We start from the raw sequence: 13,898 nt of genomic DNA on the forward strand, positions 1-13,898 counted from the left end.
TGTTGTCAGCTGAATCGGATGAAGCTAGGTTAGTCATTATGTTTCGATGAAAAGGTGGACCAAATATGTTTCACAAGATTCTTGACCTATTTTCTACGGAATTTAGGAATTCAACTGGAGAACATATTTTTATTACTTTTTCCTATTTTTGACTGTATAGTGGACAGGTTTCAAGGAATCCAATATATTTACTTTAATTTCTATAGGAAGGATAACTCGGAATGATGCAAATTTTAAGTTTAATAATTTGTCTTTTTATTAATATAAATAGAAATTTAATACTAATCAAGATATAACTAGAAAATAAGGAGAGTAAAGCTCAATACCTCTCTACCTTACCATGCTTTAATATTGTGCATAGATATAGGGAAAGATCTATTGGTTTCCCACACAAAATTCATGTGCTTAGATCGTCTAAACTATGTGTCGAAATATGTCAATTTTTTTGGTGTACCTTTTGAGGTGACTCGAGAGCTTAAAGCTAAGGTTTCTACATTTGGACATTTATGGATCTCTTTAGAGGCAATGGAGTGCAAACTAGTTGGAAAGTGCAATTTAAAAACACTTGTCTAATACTTGTTATGTTCACCCCCAATATCCGCCCACCAAAAAATACCAAAAATACTAGTACTTGTGGTAAAATGTCCCAACAGTTGTTATGAAATGTTCCAATAGGGGAGATGGCCCATTAGCTGCCCACCTTCCAATGACTATAAGTCTACCATTGTAGATCTCCTCCAATTACCACTCATCAAAAACTCCAAAAATACAATAGCACATGTACTAATAGCCCATCACACATGTACTAATAGTTGATCATTTTCTAGCTTTTTTGGTTGTTGATTGGTCCATTTGTGCAAAAAGCTCTAATATTTTGGTTAGCGACTATTGGCATGTGAACATAACATGTTCTTGGTGAACATTTTAAAATGCCACTTTAAACTACCTTGCACTCTATGAGTTCTACACAAAGCTTCGTAAATGTAGAAAAGTTGAAAGGTTAGCTTTAAGATCTCCACTCACCTACAAAGGTTCACCAAAAATATTGGAAAATTTTAACATATACATTAGGAGTACTAGATGCCCAAAGTTAGTCAAGGTAGCTGCTAGGTCATCTCCCCTAGTGGTGCACAAATGGATCAATCCCCAACCAAAAAACATTAAAAAATGATTGACAATTAGCACGTGTGATTGGTTATTGGGGGTATCTATGACATCTATTCTATCATGGTAATTAGACCCCATAATGGCTATTGGGGGGGTTTCTTCTTTAGGCTCTATTAGACCTAGGTGAGTGGACCTCAAATTCTTTATATGGTACTAGTGTCAAGGCATATAACTGAATCTGGAAAATAGATAAAATCCCTTAATCATCTATATTTTTGCAAGCATTCATGGGTGAAATAGCTAATAACAGAGCATGTGAACTTGATAAACCAAGTGAGGGAAAACATTTTAATTCCTTAAACATAAAGAGAAAGATATTCAATTGAAGTTTTGGCTCCTAATTTAATAGTTTTGGAAATAACCAAGAAACTAGATGAATACATCTAAGGTTAGCAAATTCCTATAATGGATGCACTTGACCACAGTCTTGGGCCAACTATAAGGATAAATCATTCTTAGGAAGGGATAAAAGGTAATATAATAAATTAAATTAAATTAACCTTTTTCTCTAACAGTAAATTGACATTTGATAAATAGGATAATCTTGTAGCATTTACAAAGAAGACAAAAATATTAAATTGATCAAGTTGCAATATATGTAGTACATTTTTAAAATGTTAAATATATTTGAAGATTATTTATATTAGGTAAATGAAAATTTCAACTCTATTATAGGCTCTCATGGATCTTTTAAAGAATATGATAAGGAAAAGAAAAATTATTGAACAATGTAATGTCATTCATTATAGAATGAAGGAAATGATACAAATGATGAGGTTTTATTCATGGAGAAAAATTTCAAGAGAATGTTAGGTATGAAATAAAAAATAATTCTATACATAAAATAGAAGAATCTAGATCATAGATCATTCATATTGGTTTCACAAGTCATAGGATTCATAATAGAAAGGTGTTTGTGTAGCTAGCCAACTATGATTTGGAATTAGATTCTTTTTCTTAGAATGGTCTAAACTATTTTTTTGTAAGGAAACTATTTCAAGTACTGAAAGACATAGAGTTAAGGATGTTTATTAATGTACATGCATTAGGATTATTATATTAAATCTTATTCAATTTTACAATAAATTATTTAAAGTATATTTTCCTTGAGGAAAATATGGAATTTGAAAAGGATCCAGAAACCTTGTTGTAGAAGAAAAAAGGAATGGTGATGCCTAACATCTTATGAAGAATACTATATGTAGCTATTCCTTGGAATTGAAGGTTCAATTCTAGATTAATACTAAATAATAGGACACATTGACTTCAAAAATCTAATAAATGTCAATTTCACTCATGTTATGAGAAATGGAATGACCAAAGTTGATAACATGAGACAAGTAGTGAATTTTAAATTAGAATTTATAAAAAATATACACAAAGAAAAGAGTATATTTAAAATTTTCAAGAGCTTGGTAAGAAATCAAATAGATAATTGGTTTAAGTGCTTATAACCTAATAAAGGAGGATAACTTACATCATATTAATTTAATTAATTTAATTAATGTCATGAAACTAGATGTCAACAATGTGATACTAGGATTCCATAAAAAATTGGAGTAAATGAAATAAAAAATAGAACTATGATTGCATTGCATAGGACAACATTGAAGGATTTAATCTATCAAATGTCCACTAGGGAGATTCAATGCATATTTTGCTTATGTTGTTTACATAGTCTAAATGACATTAGATCATCCATTGATCCCATTTGAGATATCCAGTTTAATAATTAACTTACTATCTATTATTGTATAATATTTAGAAGAAAATTTTACATAAAAATACATGATTTTAATATTAGAATTTTTTTAATGCAAGATGAGATGATGGTGTATTTTCAAGATACTCTACTATGAGTAAAGAATGACAATGAATTAATCAACTAGAGAAATGAAAATTGAAAAACTCCTTACAACTTTAAAAATTTAATTTATTATGAGTTAATTATGAGATGCAACTCCTTTATAACATTAGATTGACTTCTTAAGAGGGAAAAATATTGAAAAAATAATCATAAAAGCTTTCATAATAAAGTGAAATAGTGAGAACAAACTCTAAGATAACCTACTAGGTATGTCTTGGGAGACCATTTAGAGGAACAAATTACAAGGGACAAGGATAAAAGTGTTATGAAAAAAAAAAGAATGGGTAAGGTAGGTAATTAAAGAAATAATACTTTCCTTTCATTAATTGAGCCAAAGAATTATGCTATATGCTAGATTAGAGTTATGGAAGAAGAGATGAGTTGAAATTTAAAAAAATAAAAATAGGAGCCATTGCAATTGACCAAAATGTAATTAGAATCAAGAATCTTATAATGATATGTATGGAGATGGAGTTGTCAACATACACAAATCAGAACTATTAAGTAAAGCTTATAATCAATTTGAAGGAGCTTATTTTGTAAAAAATAAATATCCTGTAGAAATAATGGAAGCTACAAGAATATTTTTGTATATTTAAATTCATAGAAGATCCAAATCTAATTTTTGAAATCAAGATAACTTTCTATGTGCTAAATCAGACTTTTAAAGATGTAATGCTCTACAAGACATATATTTACAAAAATAACAATTAAACAAAGTTATATAGAAGGAAAATATAATAATTTTCTATCTTAGACTATGTACATTAGAAAGTTATTGAATATTTTTGGAATGGAATTCAAATTAATCAAAACCCCTATGGCTATTATATGTTTGTTAAGAAAGGATGATAAAACTCTAGAGGTTGATCAAAAGTTGTACATATTTATGATTTGATAATGCAATACCAGCTACTTAAAAACTAGATATTATGCTTAATCTTTGATTAGTTTCTAGATATAAAGAAAATTCATGATAATCTGACAAAGTGGAAGTAAACTGGTACATACTGGCTAGACAAAACTCAATTCGATTTGCAAACCTAAAGATTAGTTTTCTTTCATCTTGGGAGTATATCTTTGTAATGATATCAATATCGATCAACTGAATTCACACTCATATTATTTTTCAAAGATGATAGAATGGATACTAGTGGTGGCATGTTTCTTGTAGAAGACAATGGGACCAATTGGATGAAGGAGAAGAAAGATTTAGTTTCATCATCCACTATAGGAAAATTTATTTTCACTATCCACCATATATGTATAATATATTGTAGTAGCATCTTATTATACTTGGACAATTTGGATGGAATAGACACTTAAATATGTGCAAATAATTTTTGATAAATAAATTCAAACAATGTGCAATAACACACATGCCATTAATACCTCCACAAAATCAATGATGTATTCAAAGAAAAAATACATGTATATTTGGTATTATTTATTGAGGAAGGAATTTGTTAAAATTGGATTCAAGTTGAAATCTATGGATGCAAAGGAATATATTAGTGATGTTTTTAATAGTTCTCTAATTATTATTAACAGTAGTTTTTAGTATTTTAGATATTAATTTGTGTTTGCTATACCACCATTTTAAAAATTGATGTATAAAAGGAGCACGTATATATAGGGGGAGGTTATTTTTCTACCTTTTCCCTTCTATATTGATGCTATGATTTCTCTCAATTGTTTTGGTCAAAGTTTGCACAATGTTGTTACAAGATAGAGTTGTCATTGCACCAAAAGATCAACATGTCAATATTTGATACAATCACTAAACTTATAGAAAAAGAGAGAGATAGATAATCCGCATTGTGAATCCCAAAGAGAAACATTGGTGGTTAGTCCAAAAATTCCACCCTCTTGGTTACTTGAGGTGATTTGATCTATGATCAAGCTTCAATACCACTTGTTATGAGCTAGATTTTTCATTACACCCCAAAATTTTGACATGTCAATGCCTGATACAACCGCTACACTTATCAAACATAGGAGATAGTTGATCCATGTCACAAATGGTGAAGGGGGATATTGGCAATTAGTGTAACAAATTTATTATGAGATTTACTTTCCTTGATAGGTTGATACATTGAGGCATTTTTTTCCAAAATCAAAGAAATAAAAATTTTGTAGGTTTTTTCATCATTGTTGAAAGGGACCTATATAATTTCAAAAGATTTTTGGTCTTGGTTCTCATTAGTGTTTTCATCAATGTAGGAGAGATTATTAGAATCATGATTTTTATTTTCACCAATGCCAACCTTTAGTAGCATTAATGTCAACTTTATAATGATTGAAAATTGTGAAAATAATATATGAATAATTCTTGAAGATTATTTATTGAGGTTGTTGGAATTGTGGTCTTGACTAATAAATAACATTTGAAGACTAGTTTTTAAGGAACAATGAGTTTGTAACACTAGTTGATGATTTTGGAACATTAATCCATGAAGAAGAGTGGTTTTTGAAATAGTGATTTTATATATGATGGAGTATGCTTGATATTGAGTATTTATTAGTTGTGCTAATAATTTTTTTAACATATGAGAGGAACACACATGACATGGAAGAATACACAATAAACTATACTTGAAGATGCTTTGGGATAGTTATTAGCAATCTTCTACATGAGATATTGGTGACTTATAGATTTTTCTATAATGAATAATTAATATGAATATTTCACTATTATGTTTTGGTGTCTCTAATTGATTATTTCATGGAGATATTATATGTTTTTTGTCAATTAGTGAGATTAGTTATCATATGGGGCTAGACAAGCTCATAGAATATGCTTCATTAACTTATAATTGAGTTCCAAGTTCTTCTTTTTAGCAAATATAATCATATGGTTAATAAAATATTTTAATTTAGATATGGTTTTTGTATTTTTCTCTATAAGTGTGGATTTTTTGTTATAAATATTTTTTTTTTTTGTATATATTAGCTCATGGCCAACTCATATATTTGCATCAAAGTATTTTTCTTTGGATATAGTTGAGGAGTGACTAAGGGGACTCATAGTAATTTAAACATGAAATTTTGTGTTCTAGGCTATATTATATTTGTGAGAGAGTATTGTTTGATTGACTGGTAACCTATTTAAAATACATTTTTATACATTAGCTTTGGGACCATGATTGGAATTGTTTATGATGTGTGTGGATGTACCATGTAATTTAAGGATGAACTTTAATTATTGATTAGGCACCCACTATCTCTTGTAGTGGACAAAATTGATTATTTGTGATCAAGGTTGTTAAATTTTTATTTCTATTGCTTATATATTTATGTTTGACCTTGTTAACAATTTCAATGGACATAATTCTGCACGTCTAGGCAAAATGGATTAGATGAGTATGCGAGAGTGAAATTATTGTGATGTGTGAAGCATGAGGGTGAAGATTGAGTTCATTTTGCACATGCATGGGGATCATTATTTACTAATTGCTTGAGGATTCATTAGATACTTGGTAAATTTCTTAATCAATAGAAACAATGAGTATCCTAGCTTCTAACCTAGAATCTTTTGATTTAGTATATATGGATATTTCTCACATGCCCACCTCAACATCCAATAAGGTTTTAAAAAAATGGATTTTTTTTTGTATTTCCTTAAGTAATTAAATATGAATATAAGTATTTCAAAAAATATTTGACATAACATTTTTTAGTAAAGTATAATTCTACTCAAATTAAAATTAGTTTTTACTAAAATATTTATTTAAGATATTATAGAAGCATTGTTATATTTATCTTTCATTATTTTTTAGCAAGTATAATTTATGCTTATATTGACATTAAAGTTTTATAGATCTTCTTCATTTTTCTTTGTTTTCTTCTAACCTCTTTAGTACTTGCTCATAGACTAAGTATTATTGTATCACTTTTTGAATTTTCCAACTTATTTAGTGATTAAAATTCTGCGATGGAAATAAATTATTTTTATGATTTCTTATACAATTAATATATTCTATTGTGAAGATGCAATTTTTTTGTGGTTAGAAATGAACAAAACTAATTTGTAACTATAGCATTGGCTAAAGCATTTAGCCTCTCATACACATTTTTTGAAGAACTATAAAAATACAATTTTAAAAATATTTTTATTGGATTTATGAAATTGATTTAATAATTTACCCAATACTATTCATGATGCACATTAATGATGTTGGGAATACTATAATACGATATGTAATATAATACTATATCATATAAAATATTAATGATGATATATAATTAAAAGAATACAACACTAAACTAAAATTAAGATTATTAATTAATACAAATAAAATGTATTCAATTAAAATTAGAATTATGGTTTAAAAGGGTCACATAAATACTTTTAGGATATTATTAGGTTCTTTTGTACTTAAAATTTTAACTATCTACTATAATTTTTTAAAATATCATAAGAATTAATTAAATAGTATATCACTAAATTATATATTTAGATATAAAATTAAGACTATGATTAGTTAAAAAGAAAGGTAAGTACTTAGCCACTATGTGGCACTTGTTTAATTTGACATATAGATTAAATCTTCTATTTTTTAATTTAATTTTTTATATTAAAAAAAAAAATTTCACTTTAATTATTTTTTTCCAAATATTATTTAAAATACCCAAATCTTTACTCATGAATACGATTAATCGTATCGTTAATTTTTACATCTCTTTTATATGTTATACTAATAATTACCTATTTGTACATACCAACTCATCATTTTAAATTTAAAAAATAGAAGACTAGAAACTTAACTACAAATCACAAGAAACTTTGTTTCACCATATCGTAAATGTTATCTGTGTTATATATTGTATGAGTACTATAATAGATATTCAATTTATAAAAAAATCTATTACACATCGAACTTAATGCTGGAACATATCCATCATCACACAAAGAGTGTCGAGACTAATCTCAAATTTTATTATTTATAAGCCTTGAGATTCTAACAGCTCTGGAATGCTTCGTTACATATAAACCTTATTGTTCTAACAGATCTTCCATACTTTATTACATATTAACTGAAAATCCTACGATGCCTTAACATTCTAAAAGATCTTCCTTGCTTTACTACATATAGACCTTCATATTCTAGCGAATTTGTCATGGCTTATTACAGATCCAAATATGCTGACAGATCTTCCATTATTTGTTACATACAAAGCTTAAATTCCACGAGATGCATGTTTTCACATAGCTAATACTCTTTTCCAAGCAGATCTAGAGGAAATGTCTTCCCACCAAGAATTCACATGTTTCCTATCCCTAATCAGGTAACCTCTATCAACAGTGTTCACTATATATTCAAGAGATGGAAGATGAGAGAGGTCAGCAAGGCTATAAAATTCTCCTCCCAAGTACTTGCTCTTTGACAGCCTCTCTTCATACACATCCAAAACTTCACCTATCTTTTGGGCACTGCTCTCAATCAAAGCCTTGTCCTGAGGCTCATTAAAAATTGGTGCCAAGACCAGCTGATAAACTAATGCATAAACATGTGGATTAAAGTTCTGCCCTTCAACTTCAAGCCATTGTTCAACCAGTGCTCTCTCTTCTAGGGTTTTGCCTAGCAAAGAAGTTCCTTGTCCTGCATTTTTCTCAGCATAGTACCTTATGATAGCCCTTGATTCTGCACATACCCAATTCAAACAAACTCAAATCTATACTAGGTCCAAATACAGATATAGTGATTATATCGATGGTAGATGCATTAAAAATTAAATGCATAAAATATTTGTATCAAGGAAAGCAAATATGTAAGGTACCCACATAAGTTTTGAAAACAAACATTATCCATATCATGTCAAAGAGGAAAACAGGTTGTATTGAATATAACAGAATGAAAGCAATAGTGTATACTATCCATAAACATATATACAGTTAATATGATTACCAAACAGTGTGAGATCCCCATCCTGGATTGCTGGAACTTTTCCAAATGGCTACATCACACATCATACAAATACAAGTTAGTGACAATATATTCAGATAAACGGACTGTATTAGAACCACCGACAAAATAATGATTTCGTATTATAAGAAAGGCTTCCCTACTTGTAAGGCCAGGAAATCTGGTTTTTTATGCTCCCCTTTATTTATATCAATAGGCACAACTTCAAACTCAACGTCTTTCTCTATGAGGCATACGAGCACCCTTTTGGTGCAGGAGGAATAGGTAGGTCCAAACAGCTTGACAGCCATTTTGCTTTTCTTCTCAAATGGAGAGATAATTATCCTTTTAACTATCAGAAGCTGCAAGACATGCTATACATTGAAGAAGTATTTATAGAAGATAAGAGATAACGAAAGAACATAGCTCTATAATCTGATTTTGTTTGTATGGATGTGATTTAAACAACGAAAATGCCCGTTGCTCACTTTTCAACATAATGTGGGCCAACATTAGTTGAAATAAAAAATTGTGCTCACTAATTTTATTTTTGTTTTTATAGACATGAACAAAAAATCATCTGATTATTATATGTATTTCCATAACTTTTCATATATGACAAGACTCGTGTTCTTGATAAACTCAATTTAAGTTTGTTGACTTCTGTAAAGTTGCTATAAAAGGCTGATAGATATGATGGAAAACGGAAAGTTGATTGTTTTCTATACTACAAATTAATTATTTTTTTAAAAATATTTATTATAGGTCTGGAATTTGATGGCCGTTTTGGCCATTTTTCCATTTTTGACTAAAAATTGGTGAGATCATATTGATTGACATGTTATTTTTTATAAAACCTTCAATCTTATAAATAAATAAACGTCAAAATTCAAAATATATTATATTAATTTTTTTTATAATATACTATATAAATTTGAAACTTTCTTAGGTTAGATTTTTAATTACTTTTTAGAATTTTATATTAATTTTTAAAAAGTATGAATTTAGATAATATGATTTTTTTAAAAATATTACTAATTTATATCTATATTATATTGATTTTTCACAATCAATATTTATCTCAAAAATAAAATAAAAGGTAATATGACCAAACCGTCAAAAAAGACCGTCAAATTCCAGGCCTGGTTGGATGTACATCAATCAGCTAAATCTTGTATAATTGACTCTTCAGTATTCATTGAATCCCCATTAATTTCTCGGCTTTTTTCTGAAGGCAGATAATGAGTAAATGTGTACACTTTAATGCGTTTTCGTTCTTTCTTTGAATGTAAACTCGCAACATATTCATTTTTAACCTTTTTTCTCTAATTACAGAAAACATGCTTGTGTCTACGTGGGCGTTTTAGGATCTTTGACTACTTTTGTGAAAGAATATATAATAAATCTATTGCAATAAAAAAAATTAGATCAAAACAGAACAACAGGAATCTTGAGGAATAGCAATGTATTGGTCCAATATAGCTGTGTGTGTCTTCAATATGTAGCAATATTATTTATATTTTATTAAGTTTCAGAAGAATATTTTTTATTTAAATGTTTCAGAGGAATATAAAGTGTTATATATTCTATAAATTTTTATATCCATCTGCATACCCTCATGGGATATTTTCAATTTTTATATTCTGCAAGTTCTTATTTCTGAACTCAAATTCAATATTATTTTCTCACTTATTGTTTTTAGATTTTTATTTAAGATATTAAGAGTGAAAAATAGAAGATAATGAAGAAGACACTATTATGCTACCCTCTCTTGAATTTCTATTTCTGTCTTTCTAAGCAGTTTTCATAGTTTTGATAATTTAGTTTCTATTGTACTCTTAGATAAATATATCAGTTTTTTATAGCTCAGATAAAATTGTAGATCAACAATCTTTATTTAAACAAGACCTCAAACTTAATGAATACTTATTCTAATGTTGTTTATTTTAGCTTAATAATGTAGATTACTTTTAAATTGTATAGTACTTTAATTGTCACAATAAACTACTAACAAATCGCTGTAGATGACTATTTTAGTCAAAAGTAACAGTATTAAGTAGACAAGCAACAGTATTAGGTAGACATATAGAAGAGAGGGCCATAAATATCTAGAGGAGGCATGTTGGAAGATAGATAGATAGAGACGAGTAGACATATAGAGGGGGAGAATAGAGAGGGAGAGTTATTAATAAGGAAGGAATAAATACAGATAAGATGAAAACAAAATAGACACAAATATGATAAAAAGAAAGATGAAAAATAAAAATAAAAATAAAAGTTCTAAATAAAGAAAAATATAATAATAATAAAAAAAAAAATTGATTTAAAAATGGAGATAAGAATCAATACATACCTACCTGATGATGAGTCTATAGATCTATAGGTTATAGCAGATAATAAGAGACGCATATCAAAGTAGATTAGATTAGTTGAATTTGAACAAGGCGGATATAATAGCTGCCATACCCAGTATGATTGAATTCATCAATAATTAGTTTATGCATTAAATATGGAGCATGTGCCATACCCAGTATGATTGACTTCATCAATAATTAGATTATGAATTAAATATGGAACATGTACCATACCTAATATGATTGAATTCATCAATAATTAGATTATGCATAAAATGTGGACCGGCTGATCTCTGCGGGCTTCACCATAAAGTAATATAAAGATAAGACGTACCAACGGTATTGGCGTCTTCAAGTACAACTAATCAACGAAAACTCCAACACGTTGCCAGGATGACGGCACCGGCTACGGTGCAACATATTTGCACCGAGCCGCTGCCCATCCACACGGCCTGGGCTGCCCACTGACAGCAGTCAGATGTTCTTCGCTGACAGCACAATCATTCAAATAACTCTTGCCATGCAAAATTGCTGTATTGAAATAACTCTTTCTCGTGCAAAACATTTGCAACAAGGTTTTTCACTTTAAATTAGAACTCATACTTTATTTATTTTTACTAAATCTTTTCGTTTGGTTTATAGCGTAAAACTTTAATTTACTATACATGGAAAACTTATTGGATGGAGAATCGAATGTTAATATATGATTTAATTGGAGGCAAGGGAGAATTGAATCGTAAGTTAATATTTTTATATGTTATTTTAAAATATTATAGATAATTTTTTTAATTTAGAATTAAGATACAAATATATCTTATTTGACTTTATTATTATTATATCATATTAAAAATTAATATTAAAAATATTTTTTAATCAATTAGATATATTAGACATTATGCAATATAAATTTTCATACTAGTCAAAATCACCAAGGCACGATGACTTGATCCCTATTGGACTTTTGTGAGCCATGACGGGCCCATTGACAAAACGTTGCATTTTGTTGGCATGATCCTCCTTAATACTAGTGAACTTCTTGTATCTATGCTTTAATAATAATAAATGTAATATTAATAATAGAATTATTTCAATATATAAAAACTTGAATAAAATTGAAGTCATTAAATGTAAGTAATAACATAGAAATTTTATTTAAATCATAATTAAAACTAACAATTGCACATATGTTAAGATTTAATAGGTATGTCTAAGAGATATTGATGGAAATAAACTAGGTGTGTTTTTTAATACAAAATCTTAGTTCAAATTGTAAAAACAACCCCAACCCATTATCCTAAACTTAGTCATATTAAAAACCCTAACTTTAATCACAAACTAACTGTACTTTTTAATGTAACCTCAATCCTTACCTTAACACTAACTCTAATCAAAATTGTAACCCTAATTATAATACTAAGTATGATTAACCCTTTAATTGTAACATTTAAACCTTAATCTAGTCATAATCTCAACTATGAAGTCGAAAGAAAATTAATTAAAAATATTTTGAATAATATAAAAAAAAAATTATGAACACTAAATTAAGAATAATTATATATTGCAATATAGAACTAAAACAAGACCTAAATGTAAAAATAAAATTTAAAATATTTTTTATAAGACTTAAATGTAAAAATAAAAATAATTTTTTTTTTTGTTATTACAACATTTTGTAAACCATAATGCTTACCTTAACACTCATAATAAAAAATATAACCCTAATTATAATGAACCCTCTAATTGTGACTCTTCAACCCTGAACCTTAATGTAATCTAATTGTAACCATAAAATAAAGAGAATTATTTAAAATTGATAAGTAGGAGATAATTTCCATAGCAAGTCAAATTGTGATATTGAAACATGGGTCAATGAGTTTGACTCAAAATCACACAGTTAAATCCTGATAGCTATATCACAATTATTTAAAATGTTATGAATAATATTAAAAAAAAGATATTAATGAACAATAAATTAAAATTAATTATAAATTACAATTTAGAATTAAAGCAAGACTTAAATGTAAAAGTAAAATTTTAATTTTTTATTTATATTTAACATTATAACATTTTGTAAAATTGTTGATAAATCAAATTAAAACTTGAACATAAATAAATCATGCAAATAACATTTTTTTCCCTTTAGAACTTTATAAATAAAACAAAAATCTTATGACTTATGAAAACTAAATAAAAACAATTCTAAGTTGTAACTTAAAACTAAGTTTTGAGGGTAATTGGTCCAATAAAATATTATAAAAATAATATATTAATTATATCGTATAAAAATTAAATATTAATTATGTTAAATAATTTTTAAATTATGTTTTTTTTCTTAACATTCTATGACCATATGACCATTCTATTGCCACCTTTCAAGAGTGGTAATTTTTGGCTGACCTCTATTATAGACAAATGTGAAAAAACTAAAATATAAACTTTTAAAAAAATGATTTCAACTTGGAATATGAGCTTTCTACAAATTCACCCAAATTTTGTTTAAGTTGTAATTAAAAATATTAGGATAATTACTTTGTTTAATTTTTTATTCAACAATAATTTAATTCACAACTTATAATGCATCATTTAAATACTAATTTTACATTA

At 27.6% G+C, this 13,898-nt stretch overlaps 2 protein-coding genes across 2 annotated transcripts in view; both read right to left on the reverse strand.

The window, feature by feature from the left end:
• Positions 1-8,239: 8,239 nt before the first annotated feature.
• On the reverse strand, positions 8,240-9,251 carry LOC149528567 (glutathione S-transferase F9-like). Its single transcript, XM_089809015.1, has 3 exons — positions 9,105-9,251; positions 8,944-8,992; positions 8,240-8,679 (listed from the first exon to the last, which is right to left on the reverse strand). Exons 1-3 carry the CDS (start codon positions 9,249-9,251, stop codon positions 8,240-8,242), a joined length of 636 nt encoding a protein of 211 aa, XP_089665141.1.
• Positions 9,252-11,558: 2,307 nt separating this feature from the next.
• LOC149528568 (uncharacterized) overlaps positions 11,559-13,898 on the reverse strand; it is a 7,218-nt gene continuing 4,878 nt past the window's right edge. The window contains exons 3-4 of the mRNA XM_089808054.1: positions 11,684-11,782; positions 11,559-11,594 (exon numbers count right to left, since the gene is read on the reverse strand). Coding sequence (XP_089664180.1) covers positions 11,559-11,594; positions 11,684-11,782 — 135 coding nt within the window. The remainder of the gene's footprint in view (positions 11,595-11,683; positions 11,783-13,898) is intronic.

This window comes from Cupressus sempervirens, chromosome 11, assembly GCF_028749045.1.
Source record: "Cupressus sempervirens isolate cs-2001-9-10 chromosome 11, ASM2874904v1, whole genome shotgun sequence".
Classification (NCBI taxonomy): domain Eukaryota; kingdom Viridiplantae; phylum Streptophyta; class Pinopsida; order Cupressales; family Cupressaceae; genus Cupressus; species Cupressus sempervirens.